Source organism: Dermacentor variabilis, chromosome 3, assembly GCF_050947875.1.
Source record: "Dermacentor variabilis isolate Ectoservices chromosome 3, ASM5094787v1, whole genome shotgun sequence".
NCBI lineage: Eukaryota > Metazoa > Arthropoda > Arachnida > Ixodida > Ixodidae > Dermacentor > Dermacentor variabilis.
Window position 1 is genome coordinate 11,494,780 of NC_134570.1, and position 26,802 is coordinate 11,521,581.

The 26,802-nt window shown below is 47.3% G+C and overlaps 1 protein-coding gene across 1 annotated transcript in view; it reads right to left on the reverse strand.

The window, feature by feature from the left end:
- LOC142575138 (echinoderm microtubule-associated protein-like CG42247) overlaps positions 1–26,802 on the reverse strand; it is a 338,361-nt gene that overhangs the window by 106,808 nt on the left and 204,751 nt on the right. The window contains exons 8-11 of the mRNA XM_075684173.1: positions 25,772–25,841; positions 20,906–21,007; positions 8,119–8,208; positions 4,304–4,441 (exon numbers count right to left, since the gene is read on the reverse strand). Of these exons, the coding sequence (XP_075540288.1) occupies positions 4,304–4,441; positions 8,119–8,208; positions 20,906–21,007; positions 25,772–25,841 (400 nt within the window). The remainder of the gene's footprint in view (positions 1–4,303; positions 4,442–8,118; positions 8,209–20,905; positions 21,008–25,771; positions 25,842–26,802) is intronic.

Below are 26,802 nucleotides of genomic sequence, written 5' to 3' on the forward strand. Positions count from 1 at the left end.
GTAGACGCGTCGACCGCGGAATTGGGTGCACTATTGTAGCAGCACGATGGCACAGACCGGAGGCCACTGCGCTTCTTCTCTGAGCGCCTCAAACCTACAGAAGCTCGCTACAACCCCTTCGGGAGGGAGATGTTGGCCACCTACTGCGCTGTCAAGCATTTCCGTCTTTCTTTCGCTGACGGCTGTAGCTTTTACATTCCGGCCGATCGCAAGCCGATACCACCGTTTTCAGGAACAACAGTTCCTCGTACTCAGAACGTGAGTTTCGGTAACTTTCTTTTACCTCCGAATTTTCTACAAACATCCGCCATATATCTCGAACCAAAAATCAGCAGCTGACGCACTGGCGCGGATCGGCGCTGTGCCTGCTGGCCTTGTGGATTTCGAAGCTCTAGCCTCTGCACAGCAAAACGACCACGGGCTGCGCCAATTGCGCGAAGAAGGCTCATCGCTCCAGCTTGCAGAGGTCAAGTGCGGCACATGGCAGGCAGGTCCTCGCCCGTTCGTTCCCCACCAGTTTCGGCGGCCAATATTCGATTCACTGCACGGACTAAGCCATCTCATCATTAGAGCGACACAGAGGCTTTTCACAGACCGCTTCATCTTGCCAGGGATCAACAAAGATGGTCGAAGTTGGGCAAGAAGTTTTCAAGCCTTTCAAGCAGTGAAAGTGACCTGGCACAAGCGTTGAGCAGCGCAGGCGTTTCGACCACTAGAGGGCCGTTTCGATACCGATCACATGCATTTAGATTTGGTAGGGCATTCTCCGCCCTGCCAACGCTTCAGGTACCTCCTCACGTGTGTCGACCGGTACTCAAGGTCGCCTGAGGCGACGCCTCTGCAAGACATCGCGGCCGAAAGAGTGGCGGATGCATTTGTTGCTACATGGGTGTCGCGATACAGTTGCTGTTTGCGCATAACTACTGACCGAGGCCGACAATTCGAAAGTTAGCTTTTACTGCCCTGGCGAGATTGCTCGGCACGCCCCTTCGTACCACCATGGCTTACCACCCACAGAGCAACGGCATGATTGAGCGTCTCCACCGACAACTGAAGGCGTTATTGACCGCCCCGCTCGACAGACAGCACTGGGTGGAAAGGCTACCCCCCGTACTACTGGGGTTGAGAACAACCCTCTAGGATGACCTCGGAGTCAACGCAGCTGAAATGCTCTATAGGTCAGCAATCCGCGTTCCAGGCGAGTTTTTCGGCGCCCAAGAAGGCACTCCGCCAGCGGCCGCGCAGCACTTAGAGAGGCTACATTACCGGCTCGACCAGCTTCGACCTACATCGCCACGTATCGCCCGTGGGCAGCCTGTGCTTAGCTTCCCGATAATGGACTCAACCGCGCACGTCTTTCTGTGGCGCGACTTTGTCAAGCCACCACTGACTCCCTCCTATGAATGCCCCTTTCGTGTGGTTTCGCGTTCAGAAAAAACCTTGAAGGTCGACGTTCGCGGCAAAGAAGAGATAGTCGTGTGACTGCGTGAAACCAGCCAATCTTAAGCATCAACTCTCCGTTCCTTCCGCCATTCACACATAAGCTCCCAGCATTCTAGAGGGGTGAGCCCTTCTAGCGACCGTCTGTCACTTCGTTGTCCCCGCCGAAAGGGTCATTGCCCACTGCACTCTCTTGGAATCGAAGAGCGGCTGCCCGACTGTGGCGCCACCATTGCCACTCGGCAAACCTGCTTTTACTAAAAGAGAGTGTGCTGGGAGGCTGCTTTTACTTTTGAATAAAGCCAGTCGGCTCTCCATTCTCAAGCTGTGAAAACGTGTATTCCTTGGCTCCGCCAAAACGAGCTTTCAACAAGTATGCTCATACTTGGGCCAGAAATTGTCAAAATTCAACGTGCTTCCACGAATTTCTTGCGATTAATAGTGTACTCGAGCACTCAGCATACGGAGCTACTCGCCGCATAGCTGCCAGCTTCATTCCTAATTTTGTCCATGGACTAGTCGGCGAAGAACATAATGCTTCGGCGACGCACACGAATTGCCTTCCTATAGCGAGCAGATATTCAAGTACGGGATCCAGCCGAGGCAGTCGAGCATTGCTAATCACACTCGGGACCATGTTAAATGCCCGTTTATGCGGCTGCTTTGTCAAATTTAAAGCATGAGTGATATTTGGGCTAATGGCACTAGACAAGGAAAACTATGGTTTCTGAAAGCGATATGTGCGAGTCAAATTGCTGAAACCTTTAACGCACTCACCAATTGTGACAAATATTACGCAGCACCATTTTATGAAATATAATGTGAAACAATCTAATTACCTTTAATTTCCACAGCTTTCATATAAAATTTACAACTTTTTTTCTTTACCGCAGCGTCACAACTTAGACGCCAGGAGACGAACTATGTCAAGCCACGTTCATGTTTCAGCGTGCAGGAAAGAAAAAACAGCCTTCCTTGCACGAACAAACTGAATCACGACCTCAGTATCCCACGTGTGCCCGATGAATTGTGATCAAAATAAGCCTTAAGAAGGCGTAAACGCCAGCGCTGCGTCGCCCCAATACGTACTGGAAAGCCCAACATGCGGTACCGGAAACAGTCGCCAGCACACTCTATCGATGCGGTGGCTCGTCGTCCACACGGCATGGCTGTCGCATCGCCGTGTCTATGCAGAGGCCGCAGCTGCTGCTGTATAATAGCGGTATACCGTGATCATTATCAGCTTAATCAAGATGTTGCGGAACTGTCAATGTGATACACGACGCATTTAGGAGCAAACGAGACGGTCGTAGTGCTGAACAGGAAGAACGCTGAACCCACGAACGTTTTATACTGATTTCACAAAATGCCAGCCGTAATAACTTATCTTTAAGTGCGTTAGACAGAAGACCTCAATTGAAAATAGACGAATATGCCGGCGATTTATTGTATAACTTGTATTTGTTATGCATTCTGCACTCATTGTGCAAGTGTCTGAATGCATCCCAACCTTTCTGACAGACACTTAGATAACATACTCCATTGTTTGCCACGATTAGTTACTGTCTTGGCCTGAACACTTACGTGCACAATCTTTCAAATGTCTTGTCACCCGCCGTGGTTGCTCAATGGCTATGGTGTTAGGCTGCTGAACACGAGGTCGCGGGATCGAATCGCGGCCACGGCGGCCGCATTTCGATGGGGGCGCAATGCGAAAACACCCGTATACTTAGATTTAGGTGCACGTTAAAAAACCCCAGGTGGTCGAAATTTCCGGAGTCCTCCACTACGGCGTGCCTCATAATCAGAAAGTGGTTTTGGCACGTAAAACCCAATAATTTAATTTTAAATGTCTTGTCATGTCCGCTAAATTGCTCAGCAATTCAAGCGTGTTTACCCTAAATGATTTTCATTATGTGTATGCGCGTAGTAGCTGATTTCCTCATCTCATCACTGTATACTGATTACAGGATCAAATGCCGTGGAAAAGCTGGTGGTGGAAGTTAAAACATTTTTCATTGTAACAAAGACAAATAAATCAATGCGGTTCACTTGTCAGTAGTGTCTCGAGTCCCGACTGCTCTCTAAAATAATATTTCGCAGTCGTCGTTCACATATGCGTAAGCCGCAATTAGCCATCGTGAACGGACGCCTCCAAGATTGTTGATACGACGTCTGTCTAGCCGACGAAGGCCTTCGTACAAGTGCGGGGAACCTCGCAGACAACTCATGTGGGACATTCGATGCGTGGCAGGCATTCCACGTTTCTTGAATTACGCTACAGAGGTGACTGGGCGCCACTTCTACGGTGCGGAAAACACATGGCACCAGTCGGCCCTTAGCTTCCATACGACTTTGCGTAGTATTGACTTCACCGCTGCCCTTGTGACCACGCAGGGGACTCCCGCTAAGAGTGGCCTCTGGTTAACAAACGATTCATGCATTGTGTTCGGCCACGAGTCCGCTAGAGCCGAATTATATCGCGCTTTTTGCAGTGCTGCGCGTCACCATCAAGTAGTTCATATGTGCTCATGCACGCGCTCACATTTGAACATATCGAAGCTACAGTGAGCCACAGACCGACAGCCCATTAACTAACGCTTAACCGCTTAACTACAAGCCCCAGCATTTGGCAAAGCGTGTGGACTGAGAGTGCGTCCCCAATCAAAGACTTGGCGTCACAGAGCAGAAGCGCACAATTGCTCTGCTCTACACGTAACGTGATGGGGCTGAACTATTTCGCTGCCTGTGAAGATGAAACCGATAAATACGCACTCTAAACTTCAGAAACAGTAAAATTCGGTAAATTTCAAAACTGGAAAATACGCACTCCAAAGTTCCCAAGGTCGTCCCATATACTCACGGCGGTGATGGCGTCCAGCCTGTCGAGGTAGTTCTCTTTTCCCTTCCTCCAGAAGCACAGGTGCTGCACGCCGAAGGTCAGGAACAGCTCGTTTTCGGACGGCGGGAAGTGACAGCCAAGCACGGGGGCCGGGTTCGCCTGTGGGCGACAGTCGGATGGTACTGAGAAGTTCCTTGAGCCACTCTGTTCTACGTGGGCGGAGCGTGGAAGCTATTAAATACGTGGAGATTACGAGCACTATACAGCAGAAGCATAAGACTATGCCATCTTAGTACAGTGGACTGAGGATAAATAAAACTCGCTTAAACGGATATGCCAGACAAACGCGTGCACCAATGTTCTTTGGCCCAATTATGGGAACAACGTTGACAAATTTCGTTTAAACGGTATGCTTCTTGTGAACTCGATCCGGTTTAACGGAACTGAAACCCGAGACTGCACCTAGCTTATCGGTTGTCACACTTCATACCAAACAGGAGTACGTTGGCAAGAATGTCAGATCGTGATAGAAAAGAGTCCAGAAAATGCAACCTATCGGCCAGTTGCGGCTGCTCTGCAGCGTTCACGTTCCCCAGTTTTCGCGTTTGTTTGTGAATCGTGATAGTGACAGTAAAAAAATGAGAGCACATAACTAAATACATTGTGCGAAAGAAGCGGTGACATTCCAAGCTGAGCAAAATCACGTCTTTTTTTTTCACCGCAGTGAAAGTAAAACACTCGACGCTTCTGAAATAAAACGATTTTTCGTGATTTTTGCGTCCTTCGTCTAAACTAAACTTCCGATCGGCGGAAATCTATTTTACGCCCCTTCGAGTTCTGTTTAGGCAGAGTACGTGATATGGAAATCAAGCGCGATTCCGCAAGAGTGCGTGCAGTCCGTAGGCAATGTCTGGACGCGTTGTTCATGTAACAGCAGCTAGTACTTCTTGCCAAGATATACATGCAAAATAATCACAGGCAATATACAACTGTAGTTTTCTCTTTTTTCGCAAAATAGACGCTGTAGAGCGACTGAGGAAGAAAATACCTCAGCTACGCCATATCTCTTTGCTGGAGAGCAAGAATAAATGGTATACTGAAAAGATTTTTCGCCAAAAAACAACAGACACAAGAAGAAATACGACGGCACCACGGGCGCCCGTGGTGTCTTTCTTCTTGTGTCTGTTCTTTTTTGGCGCAAAATCTTTTTAGTATGCAAGATCACCAACTAGCCCAGCAGTTAACTCTTCTAAAATAAATGGTAGCCCTTTGAAAAAAAATGTGGTTGTGGCGGCAGATGTCCCAACGAACATGCAACACAAGTCCATGCACTGGAGGCCGCTCTCCGTGTGTTATTAGGAATGTTTAGAGCTCAGTTCAGCACAACACAAAGAACAGAGCACAATGAACCCAGAATGGACACATCGCGACACAACCCGGCTTTTGAAAGTCTTATCGAGACCGCTGTCCACTAGGACGTCTTGAAGATGCTAACGCTACGCTGCAGTTTACTCAACGTCAACTATAGCAGTTCGTGTGAAGAAAGCACCTGACGTTAAATGGAAAGATTAGCGCAGCCACGTGCTCAGCATGCTGCTGCAGCACATGATCAGGCCGGAAGAAAGAGGGGGCGAAAAGCGCGCACATAGCACCGTCAATGTGAACCTTATGGGAATTCAGAATGGGTAAACCGCAGGCACGCGCCCTTAATGTGCGCAGTGCAGAGGCGGCGCACGGCGGTCCAAGGCCGTTGAGCTGCCGCGTGACGCATGTTTACCAATCCGAACATCTGCGGACCACAGCCTCGAGCGTTTGCGATGCACTACAAAGATGCGCTGCTGCCTTTCTGGAAGCCTCGCAGCATATGTGACCGATGGTGACCAGCTGAACGATTAACGCTTACGCAAGTGTGTGCTTGCATTCTGTGAACACTGTGTTCAAAGCAAATAGCTGCCTTTGCCTCGTTCGCCCGATTTCGTGGTAAACTGATAGTCGGAGTCTGCAAAGAAAGGGTTAGTTCGTTCGAGCGTTCGTTCGTTCGGGCTAGTCGCTTGCATAACAATCAACGTCGATGGTTTCTGCACACTATTTTCTCTCCTTGTAGTCATCTTTTAACCCCAGTTCTCTTGCAGCCAACTGGGCTCCCTCTTGGTTAAACTGTCTGCCTTTTTTTTATTTTCATAATTTCCTCTCACTTTACCAGTACCTATACATTGCTTACACGTCTATGTACGCACACGCCTCTGCAAACTACCGCACCCAAAATATAACATTTATTTACCGACAAACATTCTAGGTCATTTTATTTTCAAACTTAAATGCATTCCAATTAGTTCAAGGTTGTAAAAATAGCCGATATAGTTGTGTGGCTTGGCTGAACTAAAGAGATATCACTGCGCATGCCTGGGCGACGCACGTGCTCAGAAATCAATTACCGACGCAGCTCTGGCTCCGTTATTTTCGAAACTCCCCCATTAATACAAAACGTTTCCCAAGTTGATATGGCGGACCGGTTTGTGTGGTTCCATTCCGGCCGACGAAATAGTGCCAGTGAGCACAACGCTGTACATACAATGTGAACATAGGCCCCTTAATGAAATGCTGCATGCATGTTATTCAACGCTTTCTTTGATTTCTGATGTTTACCCGCCGTGGTTGCTCAGTGGCTATGGTGTTGGGCTGCTGAGCATCAGGTCGCGGGATCAAATCCTTGCCACGGCAGCCGCACTTAGATGGGGGCGAAATTCGAGAACCCCCGTGTACTTAGATTTAGGTGCACGTTAAATATCACCAGGTGGTCGAAATTTCCGGAGTTCTCCACTACGGCGTGCCTCATAATCAGAAAGTGGTTTTGACAAGTAAAACCCCATAATATAATTTCTTATGTTTGTGCTACACTATCACGGTATTTGCCGCCGGATACACGCCCGCTTTTATAGCACGAAATTTTGACCAAGGAACTTCCAGTGAGCGCGCCTCTGTTTTTGTAATCAAACAATAAATCACGACGTATGACCTATACATATGATGTTCTCTGATATGGGTATATCTAAAGCACACAAACCATTTAATAGACTAGTGCGTGATATCCAACGGCTTCCTTGATTTTCCTAAATTCGTTATATTTAAGTTATACCATTCTTCTGTTACTGGGTTTGTGCTACTGGATACGCTCACATTTCTGGCCACTTCTCCTGAATGGAAATGCGCTACTGTGACCAAATGGGTGTAGAATGCCGCAACGTATTCAGATGTGGGTCTTCTCCGTGCCCGAATGCACCTCTCACCCACGTTATTCTCTCAACAAGCGTCATTACCTTCGTGACGTCGCTGCGTCTGATTTGGCGTTTGCACTTGGGCATACCTTTTTCACGTATGTATTGCCTGAGATTAATGTTATTCCTTGTGCGACACTACAATGTGCCTTTGAAGGAGAGCAACAAATCTGTCGTCATGTCACCGCCTCCATGCTATCGTTGTCACCGTCGCCTTGCTGCTATTGTCGCACACACCCTCGCGTCACACTGGCTCACCTTCTGCACCAGCATGTTCGTCTGTCAGTAACCGTTTGCAGTCGTCTCTCAAATGATGCTTTGTAATCCGATACCTGCAAAATGTCTCGCATAACATCGGTACACACAGTTCGCGAGACTTGCCCTATTATTTACTCATTCCATCAAATAAAACTGAAAATTTTGCTTTATTTATGTGCTTGCACGTTAAACGCAGTTGGCGTGTGATTTGAGATGGTAAATTTATCCATATTTAAACAATGAAAATTCTCGACCTCTTGTATTCTTAGAAATAAGGAAAAATTGAACAGATGATGAACTTACAACAGCTCTTCCAAGGATCTCGTTTTTCTGCCAGTCCCATAATGAGAGCTCGTGGTCGTGGCTGGAGTCGACAGCAACTAAGAGGACGCCCTGAAAGAAGGACCCAATTGATGGCAGAATAAGGCACAGATCTATTCAGTGGGCTTCCTGATACTATATATACATAAAGCTACACTAACAAAAACTATAATGCCGACGTAAATTAGAACAACAATATACCGAATTCGCAACTAGACAAGATGAAAACAGCGCAGCAATCTCCGAATATGCTTTCCGGCATACGAGCCATCGGAAGGTGTTTTGAGAACACCAATAAAGTAACTTGATATCCGTCCTTTTAATGTGGAAAAAATTATCGGACCATAGAACAACGCATTAGCGCACACGAGTAGCTCTGAAGCCTTTAACAGCGTTCCTGAGAGATAATAATATAACATCAAATTAATATTCATCTGGCTTTAGCCTCGCTCTACTTCAATCGAATGCCTTTCTTCGGCTACCCTGGCAGTTTTCCGAATTTGACCGAATGATGCCACCGTCCACGGAGAAATGGAGATCACCCTTCCGCCTACGCGCGCTAATCGTAGTGCCACACGGAGACCTCTGATTTACCTTTCTCCGATGCTCTCTCTCTCTCTTCATTTTGCACGGGAGTGGTTCTTTGCAGCGAGGTCCTTTGCAGCGAGCTTGCAACCCGGGCCCTTCAAGTAATTTTCTTTATGTGATGTGAAATCTTATTAATGTACGGTATGACCGTGGTATTCCGCTTGTCATTGGTGGTATAGTGCATTGGTCTTCCAATTTGCATTTCTTGAACAAGTTTCTCGGTAACGCTGCGTAGCGAAAATTGCGGGAAGCACGCTGATCGTTGCCGGCCAACTTGCGACTTGAAACAGCGCATTCATAAGTACTTGAAACCGTACATTCATAAGATTTCACATCACATCAAGAAAATTGCTGGAAGGGCCGAGGTGCGGGTTGTTTTCTCGGCGCCCAACAAAGTAGCACGTATATGCAAGCTGGGCATCCGAGACGATGAGATTATCTAAATGTGTAGGGAGAAGCATGTGAAGAAATGTGTGGATTGCCGAAGCAATGTTGTGTACAACGTCCCTCTGTCATGTGGTCTCTCCTATATCGGGCAGACGGGGCGTTGTACTAATGACCGCCTCAGAGAGCAGGCATGCTCCCTCATAACCGGCCAAGGAAGCAATCTGGCCTTGCACGTGTCGACGTGCAGTGGTTGCAAAGTAGACTTTGCGCTCAGCACTATGCTGAAAACATGCAAGAATCGCCTCACGCGCGAAATATTTCGGCCCCACGCAATCCACAGAAGAGACAAATGCGTCAGCACCCCATCAATCGATCTAACAGAGAAGGAGCTCGGCTACCTTAGATAGCAGATAGACTCATTCCCCGGCTAGCCACGTGTGCATTCGCGCGTCAGTATATATGGTCTCTGCATTTCCAAATAAATTGTGTGTTGATATTCTCCGCTCGTGTTTGTTTCCTTTATTGTCCCGTCCTCGCACAGTTCGCCCACAAGTTAAATTTGGGAGCTTGTCGCTGGGGAATCTTGCTTCGGGGTGTATTTTTTGCCTTGGTACTGCAGTACAACTCGTGAGAACGAGCTTTGCTCCGTTTGTTCCAAGCCGCGCTGCACACAATAGCGGCTAAATACTCCGGAATAAGTTGCCCCTTCGTTTGTATTCCGTAGCGTAGCGGTCACAGCACTGCACTCATTACTCGTGGGTCCGTAGTTCAAATCGCGCGTTCGACAATTTTTAACCATGCAATGCTTTTAGCTCCCCTTGTCGGCGACGTTCAGATGACCTTGAGCTAAAAGCCAGAGCCGTTATCTAGACAATCAAACGAGAACATCCCGGCAAGTTGCAAGAACAAAACGAGATCGTCCGGGCACCCAGTCAAAACATTAAAAAATGCGGTCCCTGGCCCCCAACCCTTTGTAAACGACCGCATTACATACGCTAGTTACTTCCCAAACAAGTTACAAGGGATATTGCTTTCGTGTTCTTCGTGATGTTTTTTCACAATATCACTCAAGCTGTAACTTCTAGTACGCTGAAATTTTATTTCTCCCTTCCAAAAGGCAACGTTCAAAAGGCAGATACAGGGCACAACACTCTTCATTGTCATCTTTTGGCGCTGAGCGCTGAACGCCTGCGGTCCTTGAGTTCCGCGGCGCGGGCTTTGCGTCGCCTCGAGAGATGGCGCCATGCTGCGTGGCGTCTCCGTCAGGCGCTTCTAGCCGCCGCGGTGGCTTAGTGGTTATGGTGTTGCGCTGCTGTGCACGAGGTGGTGGGATCAAATCCCGGCCCCGGCAGCAGCATTTCGATGGAGGCGAAATGCAAAAAAGCCCGCCCCCGTGCATTGGTGGCACGTTAAAGATCCTCTGGTGGTCAAAATTAATTTGGAATGCTCCACTACGGCGTGCCTCATAATCAATCGTGGTTTTGGCACGTAAAACACCCCAAAATACGATTCATTCTTCTTCTACCTAGGCAATGCGCTCTGTCTTCCTGGTGTCTTTAACTGCCTGTCGAGCGGCCTTCAGCCAGTTTTCTTCTATCTGGGCCGCGTGCATAAGGACCAGTGCACTGTATGGCGTGGTGCGGAGTGGTGTGGTGGGGCGGGCCGTTGTGAACATGCACTACACCCATTTTAAGATTATGATTAGTATCATCTGCAACCAGTCTACTTTGCCGGTTGCCATTTCATGCTTACATCTACTCTCGATTATGGAAGAGGCAGCAATGTTTTCTTTTATTTCTGCATTACTTGAACTAATCCAAAACAATGCCACCCGTTTCATTCATAGCAATTAAAACGGCACATCAAGTGTAACTGCCATGGAAAACTCTTTGCTACTTGCTCCTGAGTCAGCCCGGCGTAACTGCTTTCGGATTGCTTTATTTCACAAACTATAATTCCACAGTTCCTACCAGCGCGATATTCTTATATTATCTCTTACCTACATTTCCTCTCGCATTTATCGTAACCATAAGGTTGGAATCATTCAATGCCGTATCAGAACCACAACGAATCCTTTATTCCTAGGACCTCTGAGGAATGGAACCACCTCCAGGCGCAGTTGTCGCAATCAAGGACAACTTGAAGTTTCGTTCGGCCTTATCAGACATCATCACTCCTGGATACAATTAACTAATAAATTTGCTGTAATAACTAACCATTTTTGCTGTTTGCTATTTACTTGTGTATGTTTCTTGCCCACTCCCCTCTATAATACTTCGATCTTGAGGGTGCAATAAAATAAAGTAAGAAAAATATCATTTTAGCCTTTCACTTTTGCAGTAGATGTTATCTTCGTGTGATTCACCACCAGGCCTGACACAGAGGGTTCCTGCCAAGGGGAGCGAAGAGCGGAGTGGGGCAGCGGGAAATGGGGACTTAGGCAGATCCCGCCTTAGTGGCCGCAGACCAATGATTAATGACACGCTGTTACAGCGAATTCATTTTATTCTAAAATATTCACTTGCACGTGACACTGCAGTTCTTTTTCATGGCTGGTGGTTGCATAGGCCGAGCGTGCCTATGTGGCACATACTCATCCTGTCCCTGACGGCCTTCACAGTGCGAAGCGGCAAACCTTATGTTACGTGGCCTCAGTGGCACGGGACAACCACTGACGACAAAAAACTTACTTTTATCGTCTTTACTAGGTCTGTAACGGTCGCTATGATCCCATTTGGACAGAATTTTAAACGGAAGCAAGGCACGTCAGCCTCCGTAGTGTACGCAAAGGCCCATTTAGAAGCAAGATCTCCTATCAAAACGACCCCAGTTATTAGGCAAAGGCATATTTAAAGCAAGATTCCACAGAAAAAAGTCACCAGAGGATAGGCGAAGGCATATTTAGAAGTAAGATTGCCCAGCAAGAAGCACCGTACTGGCCTGGCTGCAAAGAGCCACTCCCATTAGGCATGCGCTTCAGGTTCACGTGATTTAGCGCCGAGTGCGAGGGAACGATTGTGAGACTACTCGCATCCGATGCCGACGAAAGAGGACATCGCCAACAGCGAATAGGATTCATTTTCGATGACGTCTGCATGAACTCTTCTTCCATTCTTTTTCTTGAGTAGTTATTTATGGTTCTTTTCATATTGCGGATTGCGCATTGTTGTCCCCGTTCTTCTCGTTGCCATTGGCGTTTTGCGTGCGGGCACCCTTCCGTCCGTCCGTGCGTGCGTGTGCGCGCGTGCGTAAGTGTTAATCCTCTATTCTTCCTCTTCTATTTTCTGCAAACTAAAACTCTGCGTCCAGTAACAATTTGAATATTAGCTCTAAGTACCCACTTCCCATCAACATCCCTTATTTGGCACGATTTAACGTTGTGCACAGGCCAGTGACAAACATGTTGTCAACATTGGAGGTTATCATAATAAATAAATCATAAGTAATCGATGCTGGGACCTATTCCATTCTTATTTTGTTCCCATTACCTGACGTCAAATATACGTAACCGCCGAGGCAAGCATAGGGCAGTAATCCGCGGCGTTGTTTGGACAGCACAACCAAATGCTTTTCTCGTTTACACGAGGTCACTAATGTTTGTATTTAAGGCGAATCTAATTACCTAATTGGCCAACAAGATGCGCGAAGCACGCAAACGTGGAGAGGGTTTTGGTAGAACCGAATTAGCGCAGTGCAAGCACATCACTCAGTGAGGAGACTGCTGCCGATGTGTGCACTTGGTCCGCTTCCCCTTACTGAGTTTGTGGTGGCTATGATGGTGACTTATAAATGCAGCTTAGTCCTCAGGAAAGCAGAGCTGGCAGAGTGATGTTGCGCACGCGCCCAAAAGGCTCGACATAGTGCCACACAAAATTTTTATTGTACCAAAGTGATCCATCATCGCTGCCAGATCCGAGTAACCAGTACAGAGTGATTAGTGTGCTGCCATGGTTCCATTTCTTTCGGAACGCGGCAGTCTCCGGGCATTCGGAAAAAAATTAAGTTTAGTTCGGCATATTAATAGGTCTTCAGTGCGTACACCTCGCTTTGACGTGATGAGTTCTGGCGCTTTGGCGACATCGCGTGACAGGAAAGCGAAGCTGGCGTAGCCTGAAAATATTTTTGCCAATAGCGGAAGGCCCACGGCGAGAAAGGCGTAGAATCGGAAAGAACATTTTTCTTTTGTTCGGCCTAATCGCGCCTAATCAGTGCGTACCCGTCATGTCTGAAGGAGAGTTTCCGCACTTTCCGTGACGTCACGTGGCAGACAGGTGAAGTTGGCGCACCCACACATATTTAGCTAATTGTGGTGAGCTAATGGCATCAATGGAAAAGAAACGGATTGGAATAGCTTTACGTAATTGCACTCCTGAACCGTAACTTTGGCCGATTTTGAACCATAACCGATGCTGTCGAAACGGGCTTGAACCAAGACCGAAAATTATATAGTGGTTACCGTTCAGGAACGAAACGCTGCAAGCAAATAGTGTAACACGGGAGTCATGAAATGTTGTTCTTCTCAATTTCAATGACACAAATGAAATACTTATATTTCAGCACTCGATGCCCGCAACCTGAAGCCAATTACTACACACAGGCCGTGTTGTATTCTAGATGCTGCGTATATGCCAAAAATTTTGGCCCGTTGACTGTTGTCCTCATATTTTTCTTATGTTCTTTTACAGGCAGCAGTCCGACCGAAGCCGAGCACAAAACCATACCCTACCCGGAATTATAGCCGGAACCGAACCCGAACTGATATTTTCGAACGAGATAGAACCGGAACTGAACCTGAACCGAAAAAAGTAACAACGGTTACCTGTTCGGAACGAAACGGTTGAAAAATATAGGGTGCAAACGGGGACACAAAAGATGAGTGATTCTTCGAAATAATTACTTTTGCAGTTGACGCACCCTAGGCCAAGATCGTTACGACACACGAGTTGCGTTATGTGCCAGAATTCGGATAGACGATACCTGTAGGTGTGTGCTGGTAAATATACGGCCACCTAGGCAGAGACGCTCGCATTTTCGAACACGGCCATGGCAGTTGCGTTCGTCCGCGAAAACGCTGTTCGAGGGGCAGCGAAGAATCACCGTTTCTGTTGAAGCTTCCAATTCAGGTTAGCTCGCTACTACTACTGTAAAACGCACACGCCAGAAAACATGCAGAACTAAAAAGGCTATGTCGTCGAGAATGCAAGAAAGCCGCAGTTTTGCCACACCGGTGAAACATTGACCATGATAGCAAATCATTAGACAGATATAGGAAGTAAGGTTAGTAGATTTATCAGCTGTATAAACAGTTGTAAAATTTGCTTGCTGAATCAATTCACAAGCACTTCATGATGCGCGCACGGGAACACACGAACACATATGACTCGATGACCGCCGACATTCGCTGTCAGAAAGCTGGCGCGATGAAGAGCGGATGAATTCCCCTTCGTGCTGCCTCTCGTTTCAACGCGAACTAGACGCACGCGAGAACATAGCGCACACGAAGCCATCAGCTATCTCCGATCATCGTCATCATCATCAGCCTGGTTACGCCCACTGCAGGGCAAAGGCCTCTCCCATAATTATCCAACAACCCCGGTCATGTACTAATTGTGGCCATGTCTTCCCTGCAAACTTCTTAATCTCATCCGCCCACCTAACTTTCTGCGGCCCCCTGCTACGCTTCCCTTCCTTTGGAATCCAGTCCCTAACCCTTAATGACCATCGGTTATCTTCCCTCCTCATTACATGTCCTGCCCATGCCCAGTTCTTTTTCTTGATTTCAACTAAGATGTCATTAACTCGCGTTTGTTCCCTCACCCAATCTGCTCTTTTCTTATCCCTTAACGTTATACCCATCATTCTTCTTTCCATAGCCCGTTGTGTCGTTCTCAATTTGAGAAGAACCCTTTTCGTAAGCCTCCAGGTTTCTGCCCCGTAGGTGAGTACTGGTAAGACACAGCTATTATACACTTTTCTCTTGAGGGATAATGGCAACCTGCTGTTCATGATCTGAGAATGCCTGCCAAACGCACCCCAGCCCATTCTAATTCTTCTGATTATTCCCGTCTCATGATCCGGATCCGCCGTCACTACCTGCCCTAAGTAGATGTATTCCCTTACGACTTCCAGTGCCTCGCTGCCTATTGTAAATCGCTGTTCTCTTCCGAGACTGTTAAACATTACTTTAGTTTTCTGCAGATTAATTTTCAGACCCACCCTACTGCATTGCCTCTCCAGGTAAGTGAGCATGCATTGCAGTTGGTCTCCTGAGTTACTAAGCGAGGCAATTTCATCAGCGAATCACAAGTGGCTAAGGTATTCTCCATTAACTTTTATCCCCAATTCTTCCCAACCCAGGTCTCTGAATACCTCCTGTAAACACGCTGTGAATAGCATTGGAGAGATCGCATCTCCCTGCCTGACGCCCTTCTTTATTGGGATTTTGTTGCTTTCTTTATGGAGGACTACGGTGGCTGTGGAGCCGCTATAGATATCTTTCAGTATATTTACATACGGCTCGTCTACACCCTGATTCCGTAATACCTCCATGACTGCTGAGGTTTCGACAGGATCAAACGCTTTCTCGTAATCAATGAAAGCTATATATAAGGGTTGGTTATATTCCGCACATTTCTCTATCACCTGATTGATAGTGTGAATATGGTCTATTGTTGAGCAGCCTTTACAGAATCCTGCCTGGTGCTTTGCTTGACAGTAGTCTAAGGTGTTCCTGATTCTATTTGCGATTACCTCAGTAAATACTTTGTAGGCAACTGACAGTAAGCTGATCGGTCTAATTTTTCAAGTCTTTGGCGTCCCCTTTCTTATGGATTACGATTATGTTAGCGTTCTTCCAAGATTCCGGTACGCTCGAGGTCATGAGGCATTGAGTATACAGGGTGGCCAGTTTCTCTAGAACAATCTGTCCAACATCCTTCAACAAATCTGCTGTTACCTGATCCTCCCCAGCTGCCTTCCCCCTTTGCATATCTCCCAAGGCTTTCTTTACTTCTTCCGGCGTTACCTGTGGGATTTCGAATTCCTCTAGACCATTTTCTCTTCCATTATCGTCGTGGGTGCCACTGGTACTGTACAAATCTCTATAAAACTTCTCAGCCACTTGAACTATCTCATCCATATTAGTAATGATATTGCCGGCTTTGTCTCTTAACGCATACATCTGATTCTTGGCGATTCCTAATTTCTTCTTCACTGCTTTTAGGCTTCCTCCGTTCCTGAGAGCATGCTCAATTCTATCCATATTATACATCCTTATGTCAGCTGTCTTACGCTTGTTGATTAACTTCGAAAGTTCTGCCAGTTCTATTCTAGCTGTAGGGTTAGAGGCTTTCATACATTGGCGTTTCTTGATCAGATCTTTCGTCTCCTGCGATAGTTTACTGGTATCCTGCATAACGGAGTTACCACCGACATCCATTGCACACTCTTTAATGATGCCCACAAGATTGTCGTTCATTGCTTAAACACTAAGGTCCTCTTCCTGAGTTAAAGCCGAATATCTGTTCTGTAGCTTGATCTGGAATTCCTCTATTTTCCCTCTTACCGCTAACTCATTGATCCGCTTTTATGTACGAGTTTCTTCCGTTCCCTCCTCAGGTCTAGGCTAATTCGAGTTCTTACCATCCTATGGTCACTGCAGCGCACTTTGCTGAGCACGTCCACATCTTGTATGAAGCCAGGGTCAGCGCAGAGTATGAAGTCTATTTCATTTCTAGTCTCGCCGTTCGGGCTAGCCTTCGAACTCAGCGCACATTGCCTGCAAGATAGTACGCGCGCCGCTGCCGCAGCTGCACCATAAGAGGAGATGCCCACCAACCTGCCCCTTCCCCCGCCCTTGCGCTCGGGAGAAGGCGGCGCGCATCCTCCCCGCCTTCGTCCTTTGCGAGCGCGAGGACACGCCGCTGCATCAAGCCACCACGCTTCCCGACTCACCCACGCAAATTTTTGCTCGAAATACAGTATACGGCACGTGGCCGCGATATTATCGCAATTGGACTTTTACGGAACATCACAGCAACGCCAACGCTGACAATGAAGGCGGAAATTCGCCTAGAGTGTCCGCATAATTCCTATCCCAATAATAAGAAAGGAAACCAGTTCATCAGCACGATTTCTTGTAACAATAACACTGCGGTCGCTAAACGATGCCGTCATCTTCTCAGTACGCGGTTAACAGCTCTAAACGGCGCGGGAAATGTACTTTTGTTGCATGCAATTCATCGCAAGAGTGTCGCACACTCTTGCGCTGACACTGTCTATGACGATCGTCTTTACGTGCATGGCTGTTGCAGCTGCACAACATTAAACTAAGTTCATATTCATGTATCTATAGTAGTTTCTTTCTCCCGTGTTCCATGGAGCCTGTTTTTTCTAGTTCTGTCAAAACTTTCCATGCGAACAAGTCGATAGATAGCACTGTGCAGCATGTCGCCATATAGCGTAAATATTAAGTTTACTGTGCCGAACCGGTTCGCCAACTGGCTGAGGGTTGAGCAAGAAGGCGAATACGTTCGCGAACCGTTATAAATTTTTATTTCTCCGCACCGAAACTGAAACAAAACGAAAGCGGAGCTTGCTGAGCGCGAACCAAAACATAATCAGTAATTTTTTCGGTTCGGCACCCTGCTAAGAGGGTCCACATTCGCCTAGAGTTACCACTGATGAGCAAGCTGTGCAGCTGCAGATGGCTGCGCATTTTCGAAGGCTTTAATGTTCATGGAGTTACGAGTTACGGACAAGTTCTTCGAGCGAAGCACAGTCACTCAGATTTTACTAAATTCTGTCTTAATACTGTCCGTACTAATACTGTCCTGTTTCAGTCTATCTGTGTCGTCCGTGAGACATGATCAGTTTCGGTTTCTTTTTAGCAAGGTTTATTCTGTGGCTCTTTCATAACGATATATGATGTACTTTCGGGCTCTGTAAGTATATGCAATAAAACATAAGTTTGAGAATGTTACCTGGACTATATTTAAATCTTTGAAACTTAAAAAGAAAAAGGTATATGTCCGAAGAGAACCTTTCATCGCCATTGACAACGCCCACCTTGTGTTCCCACTACGCCGGCTCTTTGCTACGTGCGGCTCTGTGAGGCAAACGCAAACCACGATAACTTCACCGCTGCGCTATTTGCAACTATCTCAGTGCTGATACAGCCCTCCCTCAAGCGTGTTCTCTAAGAATGGCATCAAATGCGGTTGACAAGCCACCGAGAAAGGAAGAAAAGAAAGTCGGCAGAAGTCTTCTTTCGTGGTACTACACAAGACTCTCGCAGTCGACAGCTCGGTGAAAATCGTGCGAACGTGTTCTTCAAACGCCGATGGGAACAACCCCAACTCCTTAAAATCACATGAACCAGCACCCTTTCTTGATGAAAGTGTACAAAAAGGACGCCACCACAAACGCACCCTTGAAGAATCATTCGACACTGGATGATGTATTTCTGCAGAGACAGCAGCCATTGTCCCAGAAGAAAAGAAACGCACTTCACCAGAAAGTGGCAGAAATGGTCGCCTTAGATCTTCTCCCTTACAACTTTGTTGAAAACCGAGGGTTCAAAGCACTCGTGAAAGCAGCTATACCGTGCTACAGCCGGCCATCTCGAACAATATTGTCGCGTGTGCTCGTCCCGCGCCTGTACGACGAGACAAGAGCAAAGAAACATGATCGGCGAAAAACACTTGAACACGGAACAAGCACTTTCCCTTTTGTGAGCGATATTTGGACGTCGCGTGCCAACGAGGGCTTTATAAGCCTCACGTGACATTTTCTTACGGTGAAGTTCGAGATGAAAAAGTTCACTTTGAGCACGTGACATGTGCCAGAAAGTCACACGGCTGTAAACATAGTTGCCCCATTGGAATAGTTATGCACCGACTGGGGGATTCTAAAGGACTGAGTGAAGTACATCGGGACGGATAACGGCCGCAATATCCCAGCGGCTGCCAGGAGACTGCCACAGCTCCAGCGAGCCTGTTTTGCGCAAACTGTGCAGCTAGTGATCAGCGATGCGATCTCGGTTGCTGCGGCAATCAACAGACTCTGCAAGAAGGCGAAAGCGATTGTAGGACACTACAAGCATAGCCCTAGTGCACAGAAAATACTGAACGATCTGGAGAGGCTACCGAACAAGTACGTACTCCATGTTGTGCAGGATGTTGACACAAGATGGAACAGTCAGTACCTCATGCTTTCAAGGCTCCTTGAACTCAAAGAGTCCACAACAATTGAGCTCACCACTTCGCACACGAGCATAGATACCTTTAACTCTGCAGAGTGGAGACGTACGGTGGAGTTTGTGGAGGAATTGAAGCCCTTATATGGCGCAATGGTGATTTTAAGTGCTGAAAACTACCTCTCATTGTCATGACAAATTCCAATTATCTTTGGAATCCTGCATTGCCTCGAAGTTTGCAGAGGCAACTCAGTGTTTGCTAACAATCTCGCAAAATGTATCAATACTCGATTTGTGGAGTGCGACTTTGACGAAGTGGCCAGCCTGGCCATGTTTCTTGATCCTCGCTTTAAGGCCACAGTTTATCAGGCATCTCGTCAAATGACCTAGATGAAAGACCTTCTAACAAGGGATCTCCGGACAGCTGACGTGGAACCCAGTGGGGACCAAGGAGGTTAAAGAAAAACTGCTGGAGTGGAAGCTCCCGTAGCTTCTCACAAGAAAAGGTGAAGCCAATGCTTGCCCCTCCTTCACCTGAAATAGAGCCTTGTCGGGTGATCTCCGCTTACACATTAAGTGATTTGGCTCTGTTATTGTAATGCTAATCTAATTAGAAAATAAAAGCTGGTCCTTCCCAACGAAAATAAATATTATTCTCAATATTGACGACGCTCTTCCCAATACAATATGCGAGGATATTCAGATTTCGCACTAAAACCAGTAATACAGAGATACACGTAGGTACGTATCTGTCTGGTAAATTAAGCCATGATTAACAACGTAGGTTGATTGACACGTGAGAAGTGAGCTAAAAGCTCCTCTTCACCATTTCTTATTGTTTATCTATAGTGTTATCGTGCTCCTCCTGCGCTGCTTCACCTACGGGACATCGTTTCTGCTCCAGCAGTTTTTCTTTAACCACCTCGGTGAGGACACCGCTATGCCAGCGTCGAATTCATGTCCACAGGTGGCATCCAGGGTATGAAACGCTTTTGACCATCTAGTGATCAACAAGGAGAAAACACACCTGGCATCTGCCCGTGAGAGGGAAGTTACAGACTATGCAGAAAAGCCTCTTCTGGGAAGGGGTAAGGTTCCTTGGAAGGGGTCGCAGTCCATTGGCCCCTTCAAGTACTCGCCATCTGACCTGTATTCCTAGTGAAACAGTATTTTCTACAGCTGGAAATGTTGTCACATTCCATAGAGAGCGCTTACTTTCTGAACATCTTCAGCAGTTAATTTTCCTTCATGATAATCTATAATAAGCGTATTACCTGACATTACCTGAGTGCATTACCTGTAAAGAGCGTCTCTTTAACCTGCAGCAGCCTTGTAGAATGCAATATTATTTTTTTAAGTAATAACGCCATTGTTACCTCGTTTGGAACTTTTTAATACTACACGCATATTCGATACTCGAAGACAGTTTTCTGCCTTATTTGTATTCCATTCGTATTCGAAAATTTTAATATTCGCACACCCCTACCTAGAATGCAATACCCTGGTCATGCACGTATGATCCAACAATATTCATTCCGACATAAAAAGCTTGGCAGGCAAGGTCGACTCAGCACAATCATCATGAAGCCAATATCTCACCTGGTATGAAAATCCAAGACAGGACAGCCCCACATTTATGATTCCCGCCCCAAGCACCGCCAGCGTCTCAAGAGTGTCGGTCTTCCAGACACGGATGTGTGCCTGCAAAAGGTAAAGACGACTGCTAGCAAAAACACATCGCAAGTAGGCCGATTTCGCAGGCGTGAAGTGCTCGGCTTCTCACTGGCTTGAATTGTGGATACTCTCAATTTCTTTCTGTAAAGAAGCGCTGTACAACAATGGCATGGGAAAGTGTAGCCACCCTTGCCTGATGAATCTGCTGCTGCCTCTTGGCCACAACAGTTAAAGCTGAGTTGCCGCCGTGCTTTGTATTAGTCAAACCAAGAAGTGCTGCGTATGATATTACAGGAGCGAAATCTCTAGAGTATACATAGGAGTGTTCAGGAGTACGCAATCGTTAAACCTTAAAAGAGGCCCTACATTATAAAACCACACTAGATGCGAGGCGACGCTGTCGCGAACGGCAGAGCCAAGTACTACTAATTTCCACCACAGCATGGAGCATCCAATATCCCTGCATACGGGTGCTCAAGTCTAACATATCAGTAATTTAAATGAAAAAGATATCCTGAGCTGCGTAAATGCTGCTTGCACAGGTGGTTCACGCGCTTCGCACAGGTGGCCCATGGCCACCACAGCGATGGCCTATCGGCAGAGCATCCGCCTCGTATGCGGAGGTACCGAGCTCAAATACCGGTTCCGCCGGAAACCCACCGGTATTTTCTGATGGGTATAGATGTTCCTTGGCCTGGTGCTCGGCTCTCGTGGGGGTTCACATTTCGAATACGGGGCTCAATAGAGGTTTAAGAGTTGCATCTGGTCGCCTAGTTTTCCAACCACAGACGGCCCTGTTGAAGAGCATTCGCTGCGGCTGTGGGAGGCAAGTGCTGCCGCTATGTACCTACCAGTAAAATAGGTACAAGCGCGCTCCCGGCCTGGTACTCGACCACTATGGGACCACAACGCTTGGAAAGGAATCTTTGTCTCCAATCCGAAGGCGTGCCCGCATCAGTTAGTGCATCTGGCGCGCCACATGGAACATGGCCGCCATGGGAACGGCCCAAACCTCACTTTATTTGTGTGTGTGCTTCACGAGGGTTTCGGCGGCAACTTAGGGCGCAGGCACCTTTCCCAAGCATATCACCCCTGAAGGAAGCCGTGGTACACTAGTGCACATTTGGACCAGTGAGTGTCCTGCGGCGGTGGGATTCGAACCCACAACCTCCCCCAGTCAAAGCGGGCGTTCTACAGCTAGACCACGGCTGCGGTGGCTCAAGCACAGGCGGCTCAATCTCACGGCGGACCCCCTTCTTCGCTAAAGAGCACATATAGTCAGCAAATGCATAATTCACGGTTTTATTTCGCTATTATGGTCTATGTTTAAAGTAGGAGTTCCAATACGAAAGTATTACAGGAGGACTACTTCTTATTTGACATATCTAAAGCGTTCGTGCTCCGAGATATACATAATGAAATTTCACCTTCTATTGCTAATTTTACAATCATAGGCGAGAGGTACAACACAAAGATGGCTCTCCCCCCGGTCTACTTGTGTAACGCCTGACTAAACGAAACTAAACCTGTGTACCTGCAATACGACTACCAATATCGAAGTGCGTTTGGTGAGGACCTGAGCGGGTCCCATAGTTGTCGCTACGCTGGAAGTTTATCTTGCTCACGCGTTCAGCCCACACATTCCTGCGCTTGTTAGCGAAGAAAACTAGTTGGCAGTAGCCGCCCGTGTCGTCGTTTGTGCGTCCGTAGCGTTAAATATGCACATCCTTTGTTGCACCATCGACGCCCCGCATGCGAAGCTCCACAGCGCGATAATTAATTTGTTTGTCCCTATCCTGACCAGCATGCGCGAGGGAATATCCTTTTATACCGAATGCATTCCACAACTTTTCTGAAATAGGTTGCAGGGTTCCTTTAACAGTTAACACTGTACAAACACATGCATAGCTTCCCTTGTCGCACACATCATTTACGTGAACGCGCATACATTGAGTTTTGCTTATGTTAGGTTGTACTAGAGTACCATAGTTGCTTGGGAGGCCGAGGCTTTCTCTTGCTAATAACAAAATGGCTTTCTCCACTCCCCTTTTAAATCGCAGCTCTTAGGCACACGTTCCTGCGTTTTGCGTCGGCGTTGTCTCTCGGCGTGCTCCCTCGGCGTAACCGAGCATAGCGAAGGATGGAAGAGCGAACGCGGAGCACTGGCAGCGGGGGATGAAAGACCGCGATAGCGAAGAGAGTGCGAGGAAGAAAGCGGAGGAAGAGAGTGCAGCGGAATCATGAGGGGGAAGGCGGAGGAGGAGGGTATGGCCAAATCGTGAGAAGAAAAGCGTAGTGCCGCGCAAAGCGACGACCGGCCGCTACGAAGATGGAGCTTTTACAATTGCTAGTACGTACAGCGGGGCGTGGTGCTTTTGACGGCGCTAGACGCTTCTGCGCAGGCGCGAGTAAGAGCGGGCGCGAGAGAGAAAATCTCAGGGCTCTTGCACCTTTAATATGTGACTCAGCCTAGGCACTATGGAGGAGGTTTCTTAGAGCGCTGTGTATTCGTTTGTCCCCTAGACATGCCGGCATTGCGGAGTGCGGTCGAGTTGGTTTATACGCTCTGCCACTGGCTGCCCGCGCGGTGAGGCAGTGGGCGTTGACGCCGCTTGGTGATCGCTGTGTCTGAAGGGACAACGTTCTGACTGGTGTTGTATAAGTCGCGGGTCGCTTTTTTTCGTCGCGACGATAGATCGGATTTTTTACAAGCACTGCTCCAGGAGGGCATATGTAACCGGAAAACGGAAGCCTCAGGTTAGCACCTGAGGTTATATTAAAGCAGGCGGCGCAGGATCTCCGGGGCACCCAAGCGGTAGCGGGGAGATCAAAGCTGGAAGCAAGGCGGCCCGTAGGTTGGGGCCGCTGAGGCGGAAGCGTGCCAGGGGGTGTTCGCATAAAAAATTGTCTGTCCGCGATAGCGGACAGCCGATCTTATAGTCTCCTGGCACGCGTCACGCACCAGTCCGCACGAGTCTGGCACGCACCAGTCCGGCTTCTAGATTTGATGTCCCCGTTGCCGCTTTGGTGTCCTGGAGGCGCCGTCAATAATGCGAAATAATGACACGTTGTTTTCATTAGTAAAAATATCATCGAATAAATATAATTGCGTCGAGCCGCCAACTTGCGATCCTAAGTTCAGCACTACCGCACCCCGCGACTTCTGCCGGCACGCCTAGGGACAAGCGCATACAACGCGCGCCAAGAAACTCCTCCATAGTACCTAGGCAGAGTCGTACTTTCAAGGAGCAAACCCCCCCCCACCCCATTTCCTCTCTCGCACCCGCTCTTACTCACGCATGCGCGCAAACGTCCGTCGTCTCCGCAAGTGCCACACCCCACTGTACCTCCTAGCAATTGGAAATACGCGACGAGATGGCGCCAGAGTAGCGCGCCGTCGTCTGTTCACCGATGGCATGCGGCGAGCCCGTCGCACGATACCATATATCGTAATAACGCGCTGTGTGAACGAAGGCGTCTCTCGCGGCGGCTGCTCTGCATTGCGCTCATGCATCACCCACGCACTGCCTCTCGCAATCTCCCGATTAGCAAAGCATTCGTGCCACACTTCACTCCATTTGCAATGGATCCCACGAGGCAGGTTGTCCGCGCCAACCAATATATCGCGAAATGAAAACATGCATAGATTTGCGATCGAATTTCTCATTAGGCTGTATCGTAATCGTCAGTGAATTCTCTTTCACCCTACATTGTTGCTTTGAAATATTTATTTATTTATTTATTTATTTAACGCGATACTTCCGCCACCGATCGAAATAAAAACGTAAGAATATGCACAATGAACAATACTTAACATCTTGATTTCCCTGTTCTCACTTCATGCCCTATGCACTTGTGCCTAAACGACAGAGTTCGAAAAGGCAACAGGTGGAATCCAGACCGCTTTTGTGAGTGGGTGGGCTGGGTTGAATAGGGTCTAAGTATGAAGCAGTGCGCTTCTGGCTACTCAGCTTCACTATATACAAAAATATAATTTTGCTTTTATGATGGATAAATAAATAATGATTAAAAAGGCTTTTGGCCCGCGCCAACGCTAACGCAAACAAGAAAAAAAAGACGAAACTTCCACAGCGAAGGCGAGCAGTTGCAAAAAATTGCCCTGATTATTTTGTACACATGTCCGTGCTTGTAAAAAAGTATTTCACTGCAGTAAAAGCTGTTCTTTAAAGGCCACTAACTTCTTGCCATAGTCTGAGTATCGGCTCAAGTGGCAGTGGATTATTATGCAGAACCCTAAGTTTGAAGTGCAGGTGTTGCCGTTGGTTCCGGGCACATCGCCAGAGGTCTACTTTGAGTCAAAGGGCCCTGACAGAGTTTTTTCAGGACCCTTTATCTTGTATTCACTCATTTCATATTGTGGTTCGGGAAGCACTCGCCAGAAGCGAGGACAAAACGACCAAATGCGCAAGACATGAAGCACAAACGCATTTTTGAAACTTTCATAATGCAAAGAAGTGGTAAGACTTGCAAACACGAACACAAAAAGAAATAATAAATGGACAACAAGAACGCTGTTTTCGTGTTGTCCACTTCTTTTCTTTTGCGTCCGTGTTTGCACGCCTTACCCCCTTTTTTTGCATTATGAATCCTTACAAACTAGCTCAGCTTTCTGTCGTTTGAAACTCTCCTTGTGGGAGGATGTGTCTGTAGCCTAGGACGCCGTGTGCGACGTTTTCAAGCAGATAACACTCCTTATGGGTGTCAAGCGCTTACAAAGATTCAATACGCTTAATGGACATACCAGATAAACCAGATAAAATCAAATCTTACAGGAGGTGCGTGGTTGAAACCGGCGCTCTGTCCCGTGGCTGCGACGTCTTCGTTGTAATTGTACGCAATGCTAGAAGAACGTAAGAAAAAAATAGCATTTACGTAAGTTTTGTACACCCACTGCTGTGCTAAAATAAATTACATGACAATGGTGGAAAGCAGTGCTGGCGTTTACAAAGCGCTCGTTTTCTGGTCTGCGTGTGTGTCACTACAATCCAAGAATATGTTACCGCACCAACTCGCCAAACATTCTGTCCTTTTACGTATACAAAGCCATTGCAGGTACCTTTAATGATGGTACCGTGCCTTGTCTTTTTACCGAAAACGTGCATTGCAGCTGTATATATGAAGTGAAGGTACCGGAAGCAGTGAATGGACATGTACGTGTAAGACAATTTAGTGGGAGAAAGGTCTAGGAGACTTATCCCTGTGATTCCGAGAGCAATCTGCTGATTATTCGGTCAGTCTACCTGATGGATCATGTTACGCAGTCTCTGTTACGGACCTCGTTGGTTAGCCGAAAAATAAGACATGATACGCTCGCCCGTACCGTTGAACTAGTGGCGGACTGGTCCATGTGAAGAAGGCGGGAAAGAAAAAACAAGAAATACACGAATAAACTGCGCAAACTCCGGTTCCTCCTGCTATTTTTAACTGCTAATGCAGAGCATTAAGTGATCTGTGCAATGGCTGTAATCATGAAGTAGAGTGCCGAAAGCATACATAGTTACAGAAAATTCTTCATTGAAATGTGAATGCATACATAAGATGAAAGCCTGCTGAACGTATCGCAAATGCTAAGCGGAAGGCATGTTTGCTTACACTGCAACTTTTCAATATCCTCCAGCCAAGTCAAACACAACATGATTGCTACGCTACTTTGCTTTGATCTCGGGTGAGGCGACAACTTTTCGTGAATTGCAAAATGGACGTTTCTTCGTAAAATGCGCCGCTCGTAGAGGTCATACCATAAAAGCGTGATAGGATGAAGTTAGCTCCGTAACCATGCCCTATCGTATTGTGCCATTGAA